Source organism: Agelaius tricolor, unplaced genomic scaffold, assembly GCF_023055355.1.
Source record: "Agelaius tricolor isolate 1412-34295 unplaced genomic scaffold, bAgeTri1.0.p SCAF_3, whole genome shotgun sequence".
Classification (NCBI taxonomy): domain Eukaryota; kingdom Metazoa; phylum Chordata; class Aves; order Passeriformes; family Icteridae; genus Agelaius; species Agelaius tricolor.
Genome location: NW_027269263.1, coordinates 26,916,575 through 26,938,140, shown reverse-complemented (window position 1 = coordinate 26,938,140; position 21,566 = coordinate 26,916,575). Strand labels below are relative to the sequence as shown.

The window sequence follows — 21,566 nt, the reverse complement described above, 5'->3', positions numbered from 1 at the left end:
AAGGATCAGATTCAAAATTGTCTTTGAATCATACCCTTTTCCACATTACATACTGAGTTCAAAGAGTACATATTTGCGTTCAAAGACTCTTCTGCAAATCATTGGAATTGATTTGGTCTGGAGATTTTCTTTTCTGGTTAAATGTATGTTTGTTTAATAAAAACGCATCCCAGGAATGGGTTTTGAGCAGTCACTGTAAACTCACTCCATACATTCATTCTTTTTGCACTTACAGTTTTCTCCTGCATTTCAGAATCTGGAACTACTCAGCTTTATGTTGTCTGTTTCTTATTCCATGGATGTAGTTCAAGAATGCATCTTAAGGCTTGGATGAGATGTTACTTTCACCGAAAATGTTGAAAAAAATTACATTAAGAAAGTAACAGTTTAAAGTGGATCTTAATGCTCCCATAAGAACTTTCCCTTATCTCTAAATGGAGGATGTCTTCCTTTTTATGGGAAACATATTGTTTTATAGATTTGGGTAGGGAAAAATGTCAAATGTGCTTATAGAAAGCACACACAAGCCATTTTAAAGTGTCTTGTGTGTTTAATTGCATTGTAATTGTTGGGGTAGAAATTCAGGGATTTTGATCATTTTCAACCTATTATCTTTATGAAAAGTTGTAATACAGAATGTTTCTGGGCTAGAGAACCCTATCAGTTTCCTGAAGAGGAGCCTGGATGTGAGTTTCTACCAAAATTTGCTGCTGATGCATCTCAGTCTTCACAGCAGTGAAGGCTCCTGGGAGCAGGGAAAACCAGTGCCCTTCACCAAGAACAGGAAACACAAGCAACACTTACAGACCTTTGTGCTTCTGCAGTGCCCCAATTAGCAAACAATTTGCTTAACACAGAGTGCCATGTGCCAGTGCAGCCCACAGGGAGGGAATGTTATGCTTTTGATGTTCTGACATCGTGCCTGTCTCCCTGGTGTGGGAGAACCATTTACACTCTGGGAAACACGTTGGTGACAGATTGTTACTGCATTACTGCTTGCATGGTGCCAAGAAGTGAATGTGCAGCAGTGGGATTACAACTGTGAATTAATCTAAGGGAAAAACTGCATGGTATCAGGACTAGAAATGTACAAGTGGACAAAGCTGCTGTTGTTCTGCATGTAGACAAATGGAGACCAGATGGAGTTTCTCATGCACAGCATGATATTTATCTGAAAACTACTTCATTAGCTTTACTTGACCAAGGAAACCTCAACTGTGACTTGAGTGCAAATGTAGCAATAAGCAGCACTCAGCAGTTGGAATAAAAAAAAAATATTTTTCATGCAGAAAGAGATAACCTTTAAGGTAATACCAAGATTTGCTCTATGGAAGAACATATAACAAGGTGAGCAATGGAGTGTAATATTTGTAAAGAGAATTTTTAAAATCACAGGAAAAGCATTAATTGTGCTTTCTCTGACTATGGATTTGTTTTGAAGGACAAGCCAAATATTATGATAAATTAATGTATATTTTGAACCCTCAGTAATAGGTGTAGTTTTGCATTTGCAGTACAAATAGAATTAAACATTGGCTGCAAGTACAGGATAATCCAGGCTTAATATGCTTTTGGCACAGTTGTGTTTATGAACCAGTTTTTCTATACATCAAGTAAACATCCCTTTTCTCATTCTGATAACAGAAATACAAAACATGCATATCTTTTTAACTTACAAATCTTATTAATCAAACTGATGATATTTTGAAATTAACATATGGTAAAAGCTTGGGTCACATAAAGTTCAGCTGAGACTTGTTAATTCATATAGTTCCTGTTTTGCTGACTGTTTTACATTAGCTATGGAAATTGCACAGTCAAGATGAAGAATCACATGCCTTCTGAGGTTAAGATAAAAAACAATAGATTTTTCACCCTTTTTAATAAGATTTGTACCATCTCTCCAATCTGTTACTTAATAATGCCCTTTGGCATATTTTTTATGCTTTTCCTAATCTTAAAGTTCTAACTCACGCATCTATCACTTCATAAACCTGTTTGGGAGAGCAGGTAGGTGCTACAACCCAGCAAATGAAGGTATTGCTTCTTCTGCAAGAGAGGGTGGGACTGTGGTGGGGTGATTTCTTTGTTTCTGGTCTTATTTTGTGTTCTGTGCAGGGGTTCTTTTGGTAGGTCTCAGAAGTCATTAAACAGCATGTGAATGAAGTTTAATTCCTTAATTTCTAAGGAATACACAAAGTAATATGTAAATTCACCTATGTCATCTAAGTCGGAAAGTGGTTATAAATATGCTTCACACTGATGACGTCAAGACATATTAGTATTTCAATTTTACAACTGCTGTGCTCCAGTCTTTCTTCAAAATTTATTTTCTTTTGTACCTTAATTATTCATCTTTCTTTGATGGAAATATGATCAAAACCTACTATAATCTAACTTTCTTTGTCTTGTGATATATGAATAAATTTTTTTAATGTGATACAAAGCTCCTTTTTGTCTTGATTTTTTTAATTCATGTTTTCATGGCTAGAGATGGCCAAATCTAATGGGTTGTAATGAAAGAATCTGGAAGTAGAGCTCACTGCAAGTCAACTTGCGCTGGCTGAGATCTAGCAGTCAAATATTGTTGAGTGACAGTGTCACCCTTTTGTTTCTACACTCATCAGTGATATCCTCTCTGCTTTTAGTCTCTTGTAAAAGTGCCCTCTTTATAGCTTCTATGCACTTCTGCATAAATGGGAGTGCCTCCCAGTCTATTTGGATTTAATACCCTTTTCCCCAAAAGACTGAGGTTAATGAAAATTAATAGCTACTATCTAAACCAACTGCTGCTTTGCTTTCCTCTTAAACCTCTGCACACATCTGGTGCACAGAACCAAGAGAATTGGGGGGTGCCCAGTATCAGGAGTAGTGTGTTTCTGCCATGGGAACATAGAGCTCCAGAAGAATTCCTCATGGAACTTTTCACACTGCCATATGAAGTGAACAATGAGGTTTCTCCTCTGATCACTCAGAATTTAAACTAAATATTACTCTCAAGATGAAATTAAGGTTAGCTCATTTTATTTGGCTACCTGCAGCAGGGGTTAAGAAACCTCCATCAAGGGAAAAGGCTTCCATGGACATCATGCAGCAAGCCACTTAATTATAAAGAGGCAACATAGCGTTTCTACATGATGTTTTCTATGTCTCTAAACAGTGAATATGCAGCCTGTTAGCCTATATAGAGTGAATATACAAAAATATGATCTTGGCATAAATCTCCAGGAACAATTAGTTAAGTATTTCTGTAAAGTTCTGCAGCATTTTGAAAATATTACTGAAGGCTGACTCATATTTAATGAGTTCCACTAAAAACAATTCAGTTCCAGGTTCTGGAGGCTGTAGGTGCTTATTTTTTCATCTGAAAACTTCCATTCCTCCTAATTGAAATTTTATTTTTTCAGTCTCTACACTGGACTTACATGTTAAATGGAAAGTGTTAGACCACATACTATAAGCATTGCAAAATTTGTGGTGATCCAAATCCTTCTTTTCCTTTCTCCTAAAAAGGAAATGCCAGCTATGGAAACTTACAAAAATGGTAACAGTGTTACAACCTATTAGCAGACCGCAACAGATATTTTAGTTGAGCACAAATCTTTGTTTTTGTCCTTCTGAAAGACTGCTCACTGTTTTGCTTCAAACTTGACAGTGTCTGTATTCTTGTAGTGTTATCCTCCTCTCTGTTGTTTTTCAGACTGGTTTTGATTTGATTCAAATGGTCAACAGCAAAATTTCTTTGAGTTGATCCAAAGTCTGATCAAAGCTTTTTTTTGATGAGGACTAAACATGAAGGGAAGAGTCTGTTTTTAAAACAGACTCTTTAATATATCCTGTATGTTTTGTCATAGCATTTAAAATCTACTGATCCATGTATAAAAGAAAGTTAGGTGGCCTTGGAGCATGAGACAATGCAAATTCTTTACATTATTCCTAATGTAAAGAATTCAAGAGTATCTCTAGGAGCTGTTATATTTGTGAGTAAGTTGTGGTTACATGTAAAAATTATAGCAGCATCTCTGTATTTCTGTATTGTAAACAGTACAGATAATTTATGGAAAAGGAAGAGTTGGACTTCGCCAACTTGGTTAGTTCACCACCTATTATTTGTATATGCTAATGTTGTACCAACTTTGTACAACTGTTGTACCTGCTTTGAAAATCACTGGGTGCTAAACACCTTCGCAGAATCTTAGCATTATCAATGTCTGTTTGCATTCAGATCACTACAGATTAAGGTCAGAAGAGATGTTAAATCATCTGGATTCTGCTGTACAATGAGAATATAGCATTCGGCTGTCTGCTAGTTCAGGTGACTCTGGACTTAAACAGATCCATTAAGTCATAAATCATCTTTGCCATGATGGTGGGACAGTTTTGGGAGCCACTTAACATGCAGCTTTTAAAAACACTGCTCATTGTTGTCGCAGACATCTTTTTATGAAAATCCTTCCTTGAAGTTTTTTTTCCTCCTGAGAAGCTGAGAGACCGCAGGGACAAAATGTAAACAATGGTTATCTGCTGCTGTGGAATGCATCAGGTGCATCTGGGATTGGTCTCATATGCTTGTTTCTAATTAATGACCAATCACGGCACAGCTGGCTCTCTCTCTCTATCTGAGCCACAAACCTTTGTTATTCATTCTTTTCTATTCTTAGCTTAGCCTTCTGATGAGAACTTTCTCTTCTATTCTTCTAGTATAGTTTTAATGTAATATGTATAATAAAATAATAAATCAAGCCTTCTGAAATATGGAGTCAAATCCTCGTCTCTTCCCTCATCTGAAAACCCTTGTACCGTCACACATTGTCATTTCTAAAATGAAGCACCTTGAGCAAATATACTGCAACTACAGAAGATGCTTTTGCCAAAATTAAAACCTCTTCAGCAAGTAAAGTTTGATAGATATCTATTATATCATTGGCTACCCATTAGTATCCATTTTGAAATTAGCTGCCATTTAGTTCATTACCCCCTGAATGCTGTATGAGATTTTTGCATTATTTTCCCTAGGACTGGTGGCAGATTAATAGCCTTGAGGTAAAGACAGCATTTACCTATTTAAAATCCATGAATAATAACACCACATCAGTGTTCTGGTATTCCCAGGTTCATGAAAATGGACTGTAAATGACCAAACAACTCCTACAAGTCTTCCTGAGATGTTTAAGTACAAACTATTGTGACAACCAAATCTAAAAGTAATTCTCACTAACATTTTTGTTGTTTTTTTTTCCTTTAGAAAGAACGTGATATAATAAAAGTGCATCAGTCTGAAAAAGCAGATCTACTCCTTTCCAAATGCAGCAAACAATGATTATTTTTATTCATATTCCGTTGCTAACCATTGGCTTGTGTCTCTTTAGTTGTAGTAAAGATAGATATATCTACTGTATATATGTATAGTAGGAGTATAATACTATTATACATAACATCACTAGAATTTCTTTTCCTCATCAAAATCTCCATCTTCTTCCAGCTATCTTCTGCCATGCTATCTGTGGATCTGTCACTGACATATTCAGTGCAACTGCTTTATTTTTTTTTCCTTATTAATAATATGTACAGGGACACATTTAATATTAACCTTTCTCTTTTTTTCTTCATGTCTCATAATTTTTTTCCCTTCATCTTATATTGTACTCATCAAGTGAAATAAAGCAAGTTATGGTTAAAACTGGCCTTTTTTGGGTGTTATATCAAGAAACAAGAGGTATATGAAGAGGTATTTTTATTCTTCTTACAATTTTTTCCTTCCAGAGAAATTTGTTCATCCCTTTCCTGTTTGGAGACATAGAGCTGCTCTGAACGAGCTGGCTGGAAACATGCTTTTGGCCATATTAAATGGTCAGCTTTGGCAACCACAGATTCCAATCCAGTGATTTAATTGTCTTTATTTTTATCAGGAGATCCAGCGTGGATTAACCTCATGCTGTATAAAATGCCTTTTGACTTAAGAACTGTGCAGTGTTGAGAAACTCTACAAATGCTTTACTACACGGCCACATGGCACTGCTAAAAGCATCTCACAAAATCAGATTTTCCATTCAAAAAGCTACTTTTTTTTTTTTTTTTAAATTTACTCCACCTTATATCTCACTAAGATTCCCTCCACCTCTCTGCAAGATGCAGACTATCTATTATTATAAATAGTGTCAGATATGTGATGAATCTGACATTTTGGTCCTGGGAGACATCAAACACAGGTGTCTACATGTGTGATAAGAGTCCAGCTACTGCTCAAGATCAGTGGGGATGTAATAAACACTGTGAAGCCTGGGGGGTGAGTCAATTGTCAACACAGACACTATAACAGTATTCACTTACCTAAAGGTAGGCATCCAGCATTATTTGAGAGCCTCTCAGGTGTCCAAGTCACCTGTATAGATTATGGAAGAGGACTTTAACACTTATGCCCTTTTCAAATGGTATCTGATGGCAAAGCAATGAACTTCCCAGTGCTTAAGAGCAAGACATCTGCACTTAGGCAGTTGCCTGTGGTCAAGGGATCAAGTCAGACAGTGCAAGGACATGCAACTGCTCTCTGAGGTACCCTGGGCTGCACAGCACAGCCAAGGGGGTCTGGCTACTGTGAGTCAGGATTTTGAGGAAATCTGTCTCCTGAAGTAGCAGCAGGACGCCAGGCACATATAAGCAATCCAGAATGATGTTAGACCCTTATCTTTTGGAAGCTAAATTGTGCCCTTGGAGCTTTAGTGCAGGAAATAATCAATATCTCCGAAGTAATAGCTCCACTTTGTGTAAACTGTCTGAATAGTATTCTCCAGCAATTTTCTCCACAGTCTTCTCTTAGCTGTGTATTCAGCAGAATATCTGCAATGAAATGTCACAAAAGTAGAGCCAAGCAAAATGGGATGTACAAGAATGGAAGCAGCCATGACCCACAGGTATTTTCCATTTTCTTACCACCTCTAAAAATCACAATAGTAAAAAAAGCTAAAATAAGCAATTCACTGAAAAGTCAAATAAAAACTTAGAAGACAGTTCTCTTATTCCATTAGACCATCCCCTGCAGCCTCACTGATCAGTTTTCTTTTTTTCAGTCAAGAAAAGCTTTAAGTATATAAGTTGTATACATTGGAAAGGAGAGAAACTGTTAAAGACATTTTGTGTCACACATAAACTTATTTTGACTGGACACGAATGTGTTTAAGGTCTAAATTGATCTCCATCCAACTCAAGCATGGCCCAGCTGCACTTTTTCCCTCATGCTGCAATGTTTTAAGGAGAATACAGCATTTCCCAATTAAACTTGTTCGCCTCCCATAGATTTCAGACCTCTACTTAGACTAACTCTTTTTTCTTCATCTTGTATTTTGTCAGACTTCAGCAAGCACCTAGTTATTGTACTTGGATAATTCAGTATCTGTATATTTTTATAAATGTGTGTCTGTTTGTTAAATGGTAAACTGAATTGGATCAAAACTGGAATCAACATCTGGCCCTTTAGCTTCCCAGTAGACCTTTTAATGCTTCCATAATATTTATATATATATATATATATATATATATATATATATATATATATGTATAAAATACATAAATACATTATGCTACAAAACAGAACAGCATTTTGAAAGATGCTGCATCTTTTGGAATAGTGAGCTAACCCAGAGGAAATGTCTTCCCTTCTCTCTTCTCAACTGGGTTGGAATGGCTTCTGGGTTGTGAGTATGGAAAGTAAAGCAATTTCCATACTCACAACCAATCAAATAGTGTAACTCTTCCCAAATCTCAGTCAGATCAGAATGCCATATTATCAGCATTTCAAAGATATAAAAACACAGAGATAAACTTTACCATGAAGGATTGCAGAAAGCATTACAATTGACTAAGAAAAAGTAAGGAAAGCATTCAGATAACAGGCAGATTAACAGCATTTTCAATATTTAGGTAGATAAATGCAAAATATTAATGTCACAAAAAATTATTGTATAAAAGGAAATTGTTGACTTCTCTCTTCTTTAGGCTTTACTTAGACTAGTAAATCACATAATGTCCCTGAAACTGGCAAGTTATTCTTTGCAGTATTTGTATTCCAGAATAGGTTTTTGCATGATTCTAGCCTGCACTAAACAATTCCCAGCCAAGATTTGGGAGTTATCACTCTCAACAGAGAGCTTAAATTAAACCACTATGCTTCATGAGGCAAGAAAGCCTTACAACAGAGATGGGACTAAGTCGTGTTCCAGGCTTCAAAAATGGCAGGATTTCACTTAATAATAGAAATGTAGCTTTAGACTCTAGAATATAACCTAAACCATCAATAGGAAAGTAGACATTCAGGTCCTAAGATTTGTGGACATACCCTGAAATAATTTTATCAAATTATAATTTCATGAGTGTGTGTTGTGTGCATGTGTGTGGTGGTATTTATATACACTTTTGCCTTGCACTGAGGTTTTGAAGATACTATGGACTATTTTTAATTTTCAAAGGAGAAACAAATATGCTTGAGAAACAAGATCTGATTCAAAAATTTAGCAGAGGAATAATATTTAAGTGGAAAAGCTGGTTTCACATAGAACTGCTGACACAAACTTAGCAACAGGAGTTCCAGTGAGCAACACTATAATTTAGATTTTCTTACCTCATAGATAGCTTCTAGATAGACACAGATAATATAACTACTCAGTTGTGATATAGCAAACCCATTGCTCATATTCAATTTCATGAAAATAGAATGAGACCTAGTATCACATATTTGTAATAACTTCACTCATAAAGGGAAGGGTTTTACACTGTGTTTTAGCAGTTAAATCTTTGCCATTATTATGGACCTTTTTACACAAGCAGAATTGAATAACCCTGAGACCCATCAGATGTGTGTTGTCTCAGAATGGATACTCTTCCAGGGAGCCCACATGAGGGCTGCTCTTTCAAGCAAGTAGGAAATAGATGTGCAGGTTATGGCCCACAATATTTTGATTCAAAGCTTGGTGAAGGGAAGAAGGTGTTTGCTTTACCAATTAGCAGGAAATCCTTCTTCTGAAAGCCTTGACGCTAATGACTTGTCACATACATCAAAACATTTTTAGATAAGTGCCTTCAAGGCTTTGGAGAACAGGGTTTGGGTTCCTAATTAACTCAGATGATGCAGATTTTAGTCCAGCCTCATCAGCATTCTCCAGCCACACTGCCTCCACCTCTTGTCCAGCAGCTGTATTCCAGAGGGATCCCAGTCCTAGCTCTGCTCTGGGCATGCTGTTCCTAGTTTTGTACCTGGCACTATATCATTGACTGGCAATCTGAGCTTGACCTTGAGCCTGTCCTCTCAGGGGACATCTGTTACAGTCACCCAAACAGCTTTGCTGTGCTTCATGGGGGGCTGTGACACTGCTCAATCCTGAGGCTGCTCCATGCCTTGTGTGGCTGCTGGCTCCCAGCTTGCCTTCTCCTCTAGCAGAGATGCTCTCTCCTGCTGAAACCCAGCTGTAAGCTCAGGGAAAAGACAAGGAATTGAGCTTAAACGCACTTCTTGGACAATGAGTGGTGGAAATCTAGGTGGACACAGGCTGTGGAAGAGATGGTCATGGCAGCAAGAGCCCACTTGTGTACCCAGGGCCCTGATATTGCATTTGGAGCCACAGAATAGCTTGGTTTAGAAGGGACCTTTAGAGATCATGTAGTCCAAACTCCCTGTAATAAGCAACACTTTCCATGAGGCCAGCTTGCCCAAAACCCAGTCCCACCTGGCCTTGAACATTGCCAATGAAGAGACAGCCACAGCTTCTCTGAGCAACCTGTTCCAGTGTCTCACCAGCCTTAATTTAGGGAAAATCTTTCTCATGTCCAGCCTAATTCTACCATCTTTCATCTTAGAACCATTGCACCTTACCCTGTCACTACCGGCCATGGTAAAAAGCCTCTGTCTTTCCTATAAGCCTTCTTTATATAGCAAAAGGCTGCAACAATGTCTCTCCTTAGTCTTTTCTTCCCCCAGAACAGTTCCAACTCTCTCAGAGTTTCTTTGCAGGAGAGGTGGCCCAGCTCTCTGACCCTTCTTGTGGCTGTCCTCTAGTCCCACTGCATCAGCTCTTTCCCATGCTGAGGACCCCAGCACTGTATGCATAACTGCAGGTGGGTTCTTCATGAACGTGGAGAAGAGGAGGAGGATCAGCTCCCTGGATTCCCTGATGGCCATGCTGCTTTTGATGCAGCCCAGGATATGTTTTGCTTTCTGGGCCACGAGTGCACACTGCTGGTTCACATCCAATTATTCATCCACCAGTATCCCAAAATCCTTCTTTGCAGGACTGGTCTCAGAGTATTCATCACCCAATCTGCACCAATGCTGGGACTGCTTTGATCCTCATGAGGTTCACATGTTCATGTCCTACATGCTCTCATACCAGCCCAGAAGCTGTCCATGAGGTAACCAAGGGGTAGAAAGCTCTTTTATCTCAACTTCCTCACTTGAAAGGTGAGGGAGGGTGGAGCTGCGCTGGAGGCATCCTCAGCTTCCTCCTCTGTAGGACAGAGCTTTGGTAAATGGGACATGTCTTCTTCAACTCATATTAATGCTATTTCTTTCCAAGTTCTGCAGAATAAACTAAAATCCTTGTGCTGTTGCAGTTTTTTTTTCGTAGTGTGAGACCGTTCCCACTGTCTAAGGTGTAGGAAACCTGTTAGAATCCTGTGTGTCAGAATTCTAACAAAGCAGTTCAAAGGGAATATTGCCACTTCATTCTAATTTGGTCCTTTGACAGCAGTAAAGAGCTAATATATTTAAGTTTTTCCATAACAATCCAATTATCTCTATCTGTTAAAGAGAAATTCACACAGTCTTCTCTATCTGTCTGCAATCTACACATGCAGAGGCTCCCCTGTATATAAAAGATTGGCATGTCTTTAAAGAATTTGGTGCTGAAAATGAGCAGTAAAGGATAGAAATCTAAAATATAGCCAAAAGGCTAATTTTTTGCTTCATTTTCTTGATGGCATGATGGAATATTAAGTCACTTGAGGTTTAGGATCTCTCAGTCTCTCTCTGTTAGCCAACACTTCAAAGTCAGCGCTTTGTTTCAAGAATTCATTGCAATGTATCCATGTTTTTCTTCCATGTTAGAATGATGTGTAGGGACAAACCTCTGAAGGTTTATTCTCAGAAGGGAATATGAAATGCTTTTGAAGCATTTCAATTGTCTAGAGTTTCTAGCATAGGGAAGCAGTAGTTACAATTACTCTGTCTTTCATGTTGAGATTATTTTATGCATCTTGAAATTTCTTTTTTTTCTGCACTCTGGAATTTGGTTTATTCTTTACAAGCTTTTGATTTCTGCAAAGATTCAATACCTTGAAATTAAAAGATTAAGGGATTCAGCATCAGAATGCTACATGATTAGCTTTAATTGGTTCTGAGTTTTTCCTGCTGAAAGGGCTTTCTAACATGTGCTTAGTAGCAGACACATGGTCCCTATTTTCCATGACTTTAGGGATTTGAACACTTTCAAAAATTACTCTGTAGAGCAGGACTAACCTAATTAATCTCAATTAAAGTCTTCATCTGGAAACAATAATGGAACTTGTATAAACTTGTAGTTTCAAAAATAGCAACAAAATTCTTAAAGCTTTTTTATTCAAATATATTATATGCTTTAATACACTAGTTGAAAATGAGTAAAAGGTGTAAGTATCATTTATCATAAAACATTTCAATGCTGGTTAGACAATAATATAAAGAGTTGGAAAAAATTTGCTTGATTTCATGTTAAATATGAATGTAAAAAGTTTTGTAAATTGTAATAATTTGTACAGAATCACAATTGGAAGGGACATTGAGAGTTGCCAGGGCAATTTAGAGCAGGTTGCACAGGAACTTGTCCAGGTAGGTTGTGAATGTATCCAGAGAGGGAGACCCCACAACCTCACTGGGCCACCAGTTCCAGTGCTCTGCCAGCTTCAGTGTAGAGAAGTTTTTCCTATGCTGAGATGAAACTTCAGGTGGTTTAATTTATGGCCACTGCTCCTCTCTCTGTCACTGGGCACCACTGAAAATAGTCTGGCACCATCCCCCTGACACCCACCTTTGAGATATTTACAGGTGTTGGTGAGATCCCCTCTCAGTCTCTCCTCTCCAGACTAAACAGGCCCAGCAGCCCCAGTTTCTCCATATAAGAGGGATTCTCCAGTCCCTTAATCACCTTTGCAGCCCACCACTGGACCCTCTCCAGTAGCTCCCTTTCTTTCTTGTCCTGAGAAGCCCAGAGCTGGACACAGCACCAGGAGTGGCCTCAGCAGGGCTGAGCAGAGGGGCAGGATCATCTCCCTCAGCCTGCTGGCCACGCTCTTCCCAGTGCACCCCAGGGTACCACTGACCCTGCTGGCCGCAAGGGCGCTGCTGGCTCGTGGTCACCTTGTCACCCACCAGGACTGCCAGGCCCATCCTTGCAGAGCTGGTCTCCAGCAGGTCAGCCCCAGGCTGTGCTGCCACTTGGAGCTATTCCTCCCCATGTCCAGGACCCTGAAATTGCCTTTGTTGAGCCTCATTGGTTTCTCTCTGCCCAATTCTCCAGTCTATCAAGGTCCCACTGAACAGCAGCACAGCCTTCAACTGATCAGCCAACAATCCCTCCTCACAGTTTTGTATCATCACTGAAATTTCTGAGGGTACATTCTATCTTTTCATCCAGGGAATATCCAGAATAAAGCAGTACATATTCCACTGTCCATTCTGCAAAAATCTATTAACAACACCATCCCATCTATAAATTAATATTTTTGCATCTAAACAAAATATCATGCCATTTATGACTAGAAATCATAATAATTTTCAAGTATTCACCTTCTTTCCTTCTGGGAGTGAGCCAGAGGAAGTGCCTGGGACATTTCCTGGCATGAAAAATTCCTGGATTGAAGTGTTTTAGACAGTTCAGAATTTTTTGTATTTAAAGAGTTAATGTGTTTTTTTTATTATTATTTTTTAGTTTACCTTCAAAATTGATGCCCATCTGTATTTTTTCAGCTCCTCTGAGTGAAACTATTAGAGCTATTTGTGTGGCTAAGTGTTTGCAGATGCAAGATGCAAGGCCTACAATTATTGCTGCTTTTCAAAAGCTTCTTCACTGTGTTTCATGCTTCACTGTGTTTCAAGAAATACTTGTGGATATAGAAACACAACCATCGCTGCTTCTCATCACACTGTTATAATTTTGTTATTAGTTTTCTGCTATAGTCTAAAAAGATGTGTGAAATATATAAATAAATATATAATTAGGACAATAAGATTTCTCATAGTTTTTTTTCCATTGTTTCTCCTGCAGATTTAAGTCCAATTCAAGCAGGCAGTAACAGAGCATTAACATTCTTCTGGTCTGCTGACTTAAGACACCCACATAGAGGTAATCTCCAAAGCTTTCAAGCAGCATAATGTACACACTGAGAAAGAAAACTGCCTGACAAAGCAGTTATGAAGAAACCACTTCTTTAAATCTCAGAAAGGAAAATGTGGTGTTTAACAGGCAGGGTAAACAGCCTTCAGTAGTGCCTGTATCCAGACTGATCCTCTTATGGCACAGTAACAGCCCTGAACTTCCAGAGCAGGAAGTAGGGCAGGAGGCCAAAGGCTGGTTTGTGTCACTTAAAATGCAGCCATTGATGAGTCTAGCTGTTTGAGTGTTTGTGTTGAGTGTAATCCAAACAGCTACACAGTTTTTGTGCCTTTTCAGGACACCACAGAAACTTTGTTCTTTTGCAGATGGAGCTGCTGGAGCATTTTTAAGATAAAGTTTTATGTTAAAAAGTATCAACTATTTTGAATTTCACAATTTCATTTTGAAGATGAGGCAGTTAATATTGGAACCTCTATCTCACAGCCCGTATTTCCCTTCAGTGCTCTGCAAATTGTCACTAACATGACTCTTTAATTTATTTTCCTTTTTCTTGAATGAACTATTTTCAGCTAAATTAGGGCAACTCTTCAAAAAAAAAAAAACAAAACAACAGAAAACACAGATGTAGGCAAGTCTCTGAGCAATGTGTGCATACAGAGAGATTGAGCAAAAACACATCCTTGTTCAAAGCAAGTGTATTTGATTGTGGGTGTACAAAAAGACTATTGATATCACAGCTCTGCATCTCTGACTTAATAAAAAGAGAAAACCAAAACAACAGAGTATGTGAATTTAAGTACCCTCTTCTCATAAAGCTCATAAAGCTTCATAAACCTTTTTCCTTTTGGTTTTCTCTAGTTAACAGTACCTTTGGTGCTGTCCTTCTGTGACACTAGATGGCACTTCAGAGTAGTGGTGGGATCAGAAAGTCTGTAATCTTTTTTAATTGTTTTGCATATGATATTAGAAATACATTAAGTTAATGCTTGCTTTTAACAAACACAATTTTCCAGCTTTTTCTTATTTTTTACACATGAGTGAGTGTGAGGTAGAAAATGTTCTCTATTTTCAAAAATATCTAACATAAGCAGAAATAGATTATATCAGAGACGTTCACTAGAAGCTTAAAAAAAACCCCAAAAAAACAAAACGAAAAAACTCAACCAACCTCCCCCCCCCCAAAAAAAAAAGGCCCCCAAAACCAAATTATGGGCCAAAGACCTGTTACCAGACCTTGTGCTTAGATAATTTTAGAAACAGTTTGTGGAGGCAATTGAAAAAATGTACAGTCTTGGAAATGAGAGCGACACCCTGATGCCAAGGATTTAAGAGCTGGTCCTTTCCTAGAAATGAAATTAGATTTAGTGTCATTTATACATCAGCAATTGAGTATATGACAACTATCCATAACCTGGTGCACTGTAGGAGAATGTAGGGATGCTTTAGGCTGCACCAGGAAACAAGGGTATTAATTATTCTTTATGTGTTTTGAGTCCAACAATTGTGACCATTTACTGTCTTCATACTTTATGAAGAAGTTGAGGATGCACTGCAAGGCCCACAGGCTTTCTACTTTAGTTCTCTTATTTCTTTCCACCCAATTGTTTATACATCGTTTGTGTTTGTTCCTTTTCTTTTTTTTCCTTTTTTTTCTTTCCTTGTTGTGTTTTTAAGTGGAAGAACCATCTGTTCTTTATTTATATGAAGAGTAGTTTTGAAAGTATTGGGCTTCTCACTGCTTTGAAGTCTCTGCAGATGCTGTGAGTGGATAGAATCCCATCAGGCAAATATTATTGGTGTGGCTGCACAAATTATGGAAAACCAACAGTGTGCTTACCTTTCAAATATGTCATGATCTTGCTTAGGTCTCTTGTTACAGGATTTGCTTGTTTTGTTTCATTGAGAAAGACTGGGAACCAGGGAAGTCCTGCTATCTTTGCAGCCCTGGGTTGTTAGAAGGGAATGTATTTTATGAGAAATAACTTATGCTTTAGCAGCAAGCAGCAAGCTTGATAGGATACCTATTGTGAGTTTTGCAGAGGAGGACCAGACTCAGATATTTGCTTCTGGATTTGTTGAAGTTTGTTCTAATTTGAAACAAAAGCCTGAGTATGTGAGATGTTAAAACTATGGTTGGAGAAATGGAGAGTTTGTGCATATGTTTACATGACGCTTTATGTAATTGTTGTTATTTTTTGTGTGAATATTTTTCTGTAACGATGTACATACAAACTCTGTGGAATTTTTCAGGCTAAGACAATGCCTTTGTTCTCTTTTGAAATGCCAATGCTTAATTTTCTGCATGAAGTCTTTGTCTGCACAATAGTCAACATCCAACCAAGAACCAAAAGGAAAAAAACAAACCATAACTGATGATTTTCTGGAGTGTTTTCCCTCCTGTGACAAAAAGATATCATATACTGTTTGTTTTATTTAAAAATAACTCTCTGAAAATGTGAAATGCAGAAGAAAAACAGATAGAAAGCAGAGAAATCATTGGCTACTATATGAAGAAGATAGCTCAGAAGAGTGCAAACATGCTTTTTCTGTGTAGTGGTTATAGTGAGTCATAATTGTTTCCAATTATTTACTACTGAATAAATGGCAGCTATAAAAAGACTATATTTGTTTGCTGCTGAGAAAATACCTATGAGAGTCAGGCATGAAAAAGTTCCTTGAGGCAAAAGAATTTCACACAACTTATTCTTAGCTATCACCATGCCAAAGATGTTCAATTTTCAAGACTTATTTAAAGTTCTGACATACGTATGTTATTCTATCAAAACAAAAGAAGAAAGACAAACACTTTGGAGTTTGCCTGTATTACATTATTCTTTAATATAAATGACATATAAGTTTTACAAATTAGAGAGATTGACTTTGGAGTATTAAGAGTCTGCAGAAGGTTCTTTTCAGGTGATGTTTTTATTGAGTATATGTTTAGCTTTGAAGATTGACAGTAGATATGTGCAGCCTACCTTTGATGTGCTTGCTACCCACTGGTATGGGTTGAAGAATCCCAATTTACAGAGGGCTCCAAATCACTCTAAATAGATACAGCTACAAATGATGTCCCAACAATGTCCACAATAGCAGCTATTTCACTTCATCTATTTCTATAATTATGGTTTTGCTTCTATAGTCAAAATTCCACAAATTTGTTGGACAGAGGAGCCTGCATATCTCTACTTCACAATTAATTCCTTTTTTAAAAATCCAAAACCAGTAAAGGATGCTGATAAATGTAAAATGAAGAACAAGTGAAAAGTGAACTGCTATGGGTTTTTTTTAGATAAATACATGGATTGATAACAATTACTAAACCCTTATACCATACTCTGCAAGATAGTACAGTCTTAAAAACTGCTCTTCTGACTAAGGTGAGAAGGATTTGCTCTAGAGAAATTTAGTCATTGAGCTCCAGATATAGGTTACAAGTTTTTTACTGCAGACTACTCAATATTTTATTCACTAGGATGATGTTAGGCTAATTCTGAATAGCATTGCTCTAGAAAAATGGCAAACTTTAAAGAACTATGTGTACAATACAAATTTATTTTATTTTATTTTTTTCAAAAATAATGACATTAGCAACAACTTTATTTGCCTCTGCTAAATAGATACATTCAGAATTATCTTATAGTGGATATTTTTAAACCTCCAGGGCTTGAAATAAATTTAAAGGAGGCAACTCTTACCTTCTCAAGTCTCAAGATGATTTGAGAGTCTTTTTTCCCCTCTGCTATTTTTCTCTGTGTGTGGCTATAAAAATAACCTCAATCACTGTCTTTTTTTTTTTTTTAATAAATCATAACTTGACAAATATTTACTCTGAATTTCATATACAGTGGAATCTGAAAACCTGCAGCATTCAGCAAACTGAACAATGCCACAGAAAGCATGCTGGAAAAGAAGGCTGAAATAAGTCTGTTTAAAGCACAGTGGGCAATTCTTATTGATGGTATGCTCGCTCTTGTACATCTGTTATGTCGCATTTATTCTACATCAATGGATCATCTCCACTTTAAAGTGAAGTTTCTGGCATTTGGCATTAATTGTTAGCAACGGTTTTTTGAACAGGCCTATGAGGACAGACACTTTAGCTGGAACACAACTGACCCCCGTCCCTAGAGATCTATTTGTAATTCCCAATCTGTACTGCGGAGCGTTCGTGGATACACCGGAAGGCAGAGGGCTGGATCTCCCAGTACTGCACGGGGTTGCTGAAGAGGCTCACGCCGGAGTAGCTGGCCTTTTTGGTGTTGTAGCCAAGGGGGCAGAAGTCGTTGATACCAATGGAAGCAATTTTGTTGTTATGAAGATAGACCACCTGAAAAGCATACAAGTACTGAAGTGAGAAATTGAGCTATCACAGCAAATAAGAGAAATTATTTCATATTAAATGCTTCATATGCGTTTTGGCAACATTATACAAATATGTCTTCTTTCCAAACAAATCCTTGACTCTGTTTACCTTTTGAAATACCTAGCATACACCCAATTGGCATAATTTCTACAGAAAGTGCACAAACTGTGCAAGGAATCTAATAATGTGTCACAGACATGTTTTATGAAAAATCCTTTCCTTAGATTTTTTCTCCTGAGAAGCTGAGAGGCCTCAGGAACAAAATGTAAGCAATGATCATCTGCTGCTGTGGAATGCCACAGGTGGATCTGTGATTGGTCCATGTTGGTTGTTTCTAATTAATGGCCAATCACAGTCCAGCTGTCCGGACTGTCTCAGTCAGTCACAAGCCTTTGTTATGATTCTTCTTCTATTCTTAGCTAGCTTTCTGATGAAATCCTTTCTTCTATTTTTTTAGTATAGTTTTAATATAATATATATCATAAAATAATAAATCAAGCCTTCTGAAACATGGAGTCAACATTCTTGTCTCTTCCCTCATCCTGGGACCCCTGTGAACACCACCACAATAATGCTACTGTCAGCTGGTGGAACTGTAACCAAAAGAGAAGCCAAAGATGTGAAATTATGAATACAGCACTGTGGCTCTGGAGCACGCTCTGTATACTGTAGGAAAGACACTCTGTGCTGTTCTTGTGAGCCAGCAAAGGCTTCCTGAAGATAAGGAAAGCCCCATATCTCTCCTGAGGAAGACACCAAGGTTGCCACCATGGCAACATGATGAAGGAGAGAAAGTTAAAAGATACGGACCCTAGCTGGTTCACAGAATGATGTGGCACCTTGGTCACCTACTGAGAATTTTGTTTCTTTCTTATAACCAATGGGCAGTGAATGTGTATGTTAAGTGAATGTAAATATCTTGAAAAAGTATAAAAGCGACATGTTGCTATAATAAATCTCTTTTGAATCCTTCTGATGGAGTTGTGGTACTTTGTGTTGTGTCGTGCTCTATAACAACATCATACAGAAAATATATTTGATGCTAATTGGTTTCTCTCCAGCTCTAATATTTTCATTCTCATGAGTGCAGCTATACAGGACTCAGAGCCAAAGTAACCACTAATGACAATTTAAAGTAGCTGATGAATATTATTTAGCTCCAGATTCACCACTTCTGGAGAATTTTTCCGAGCAGCATGCAGGGGGTAATTTACATTTGGGAGTCTTCATTCTTTGGGAGCTTTCTTTCCTGTAAAACCTTAGTCTGGGTGAAGACAAATTTAAATTGCTCCCGAGAGGCAATATTTCTAGATATCTGGTCAAAAGGACCTCAAAAATACTGGTGATGTGAAATGCCTATTTTGTCTATTTGCCCTCCTGATGGCACTGATTTGTGAGATAACAAAGGAAAGGTTATTGGGAAAGGTTGCAAAACATCACTTAGTAGAAACTAAAAAAAAAAATCAACAGAAGAAATTATCTTAGAAATTATTTTTTGAGTAAAGAGGAAACCAAAGTACAAAAATAATCCCATATTTTTTGTGGTCCTTCAGACATACAGAGACAACGAATGTACACCTCCAGATCTATACATCTCCATAACCATTTCTGCAAAAAAATTGGAATCAGAGTCTTCCTGTTTGTATTCAACATTTCCTTGATAATTCAAGCATTTATGAAACTTGCATCAAGTTAAAAATGCTGTGCACATTTCTGTTTAAGAATGAATAAACACACAAATACCACGAGGAAACTTACAACTACTGCTCTCTGAGACAATATGATAAACTTTACCTGTATGTATTTGTGATCACCCAGTCCACTGGGTACTCTGACAAGTTCATTGTTGTTCAAGTGGAGCTCCCTCAGGTGAGGTACATTGTTAAGAGAGCCATTCTCAACTGAAGAAATACTGTTGAAACTGAGACCCAGTCTGAAAAAGTAAAAAAAAAAAATTTAATATTGAGGGGGAAAATTCTCTGAGACTTCTTAACAGCTTAATTGATATGAGAATTGAATACAGATAATAAGAGACCTCATGTTAAAATAATTTGCTATGGAGGAGTACTTTTAAAGAAAGCCTTCTTCACAGTTACCTAATAACCTGTCATTCTTTGTGGCTTGTAGCAGTTTCAGAAGTCAGGGCCTGAAACTAGAACAAATAGCAGGACTGAAGATCCTTGCTCAATCTTTACAGCTGAGAGGTTTCCTAGTACTAATTAGTATTACATATAATGCAAATAGTCTTATCATACTAATTTAAATATGGCAATGCTTTCAAACTATTAAATGACAAAGGAGAGTTTCATGAAAGCTCTCACTTGCATCAACATGAATTTACTTGACTTAGAAATCAATTCACAGTTCTCCTAGCTAGGATTTAATAATGAAGAATTTTCATTAAAAGTTATTGGAATTAACTTTCTTTTGAATACGGTATACCAAGATTTAAGATAGCTTGGGGAATTGGATCCTACATAGCAATTCAGTCTGAAGTTCTACAGAATGCTTACAATGGACTTCAGTGATGGGTACTCATAGTGAATGTCTTTGAAAAGATTGGAAAAAACACCTCCATGTTTTGTCAGAGGGCTATAAATTCTTGTTTGACACATACCTAAATATGTGCTCACTACATATGCAGGTCTACAAGCAGATGTCTCAAACCTGGGAGACCAGTGCCAAGAAAACCAGTTCTGACTCTCATATCAGTCTATTGAAGAAAAATAGTCCCTTTGCACAGTCTTTTAGGGAAAGAATGAAATTATAGGAGTCTGTAGTGAAGTGGACCTAAATCTCAGAAGGAATGAAATAATATGCAATTACATCTCCTCTAAATATCTTACAAGAACTCTCAGTCACTTGGGGCTATGCTTACAGATGAAGTCAATATTATTGTGTAAAACAGAGGGTGATTTGGAAAGAATATGGTCTCCATCGCCCTTCCCATAGGAAAAGAAAGGAAGAATTTTACAAATCATTCTTGCTTCATACTTTTGATATATTACTTCCTTTTTCATTGGTGAATAAGTAACATTTTCCCAGCATTTCAGTAAATCTCATCCAAGTGTTCTAAATCATTTAAGAGCATCATCAAAAACATATCTCAAAATTGAAGAAACTCTCAAATAATTTTTCACCTTTTTTCTCTAACATCCCTGCTGAATCATTTCTACTGTGTTTTTCAAACAAACTTCATGATTCTCAGCACTCTTATTATTATTATGGGTTTAGAATCATAGAATCATTAGGGTTGGAAAAGACTTCTGAGACCACCAAGTCCAAACGTAATGCAGTCCCACCACATTCACCCCTAAGCCATGTCCCCAGGAGCCACATCCACATGCCTTTTGAACACTTCCAGGGAAGCTGACTCTACCACTTCCCTGGGCAGCCTGTTGAAGTGCCTGACCCCCCTTTCAGTAAAGAAATTTTTCCTAATATCTCATTGAAAACTCCCTTTTTTTGGTTCAATTTCCACTGTTTGAAGCTAGACCATTTCCGTAAGTTTTATTAGAATATAGATGTTGGTAATATCAACATGTAATGTGTAAGGATGTGTAATGTGAATGTTCTCTTGGAACTCATTCCTGCATGTAATCAGCAAAGTCTTTTTTGGATTTATGTTCACAAGATTATTGGTTTTTTACTGAATCACTCAATGAAGGCTTTTGAAAGACTTAGGAACAATTTTACAAGGAAAACAAACAAAAAATGACAAATATTGTGCGTCTACTAGAATGCAAGAAAACTCAAAAGAGAATGAACAGACATACACCAAGCTCTTGCATTTTACAGTTTAAAATTCCTTAACACAGCCAGAAAAATTACCTGTTTCTCAAAGT

The 21,566-nt window shown here is 37.4% G+C and overlaps 1 protein-coding gene across 1 annotated transcript in view; it reads right to left on the bottom strand.

Moving 5' to 3' along the window:
• Positions 1-16,168: 16,168 nt before the first annotated feature.
• DCN (decorin) overlaps positions 16,169-21,566 on the bottom strand; it is a 38,285-nt gene continuing 32,887 nt past the window's right edge. The window contains exons 7-8 of the mRNA XM_071423299.1: positions 19,516-19,654; positions 16,169-17,685 (exon numbers count right to left, since the gene is read on the bottom strand). Coding sequence (XP_071279400.1) covers positions 17,491-17,685; positions 19,516-19,654 — 334 coding nt within the window. The 3' untranslated portion in view covers positions 16,169-17,490. The remainder of the gene's footprint in view (positions 17,686-19,515; positions 19,655-21,566) is intronic.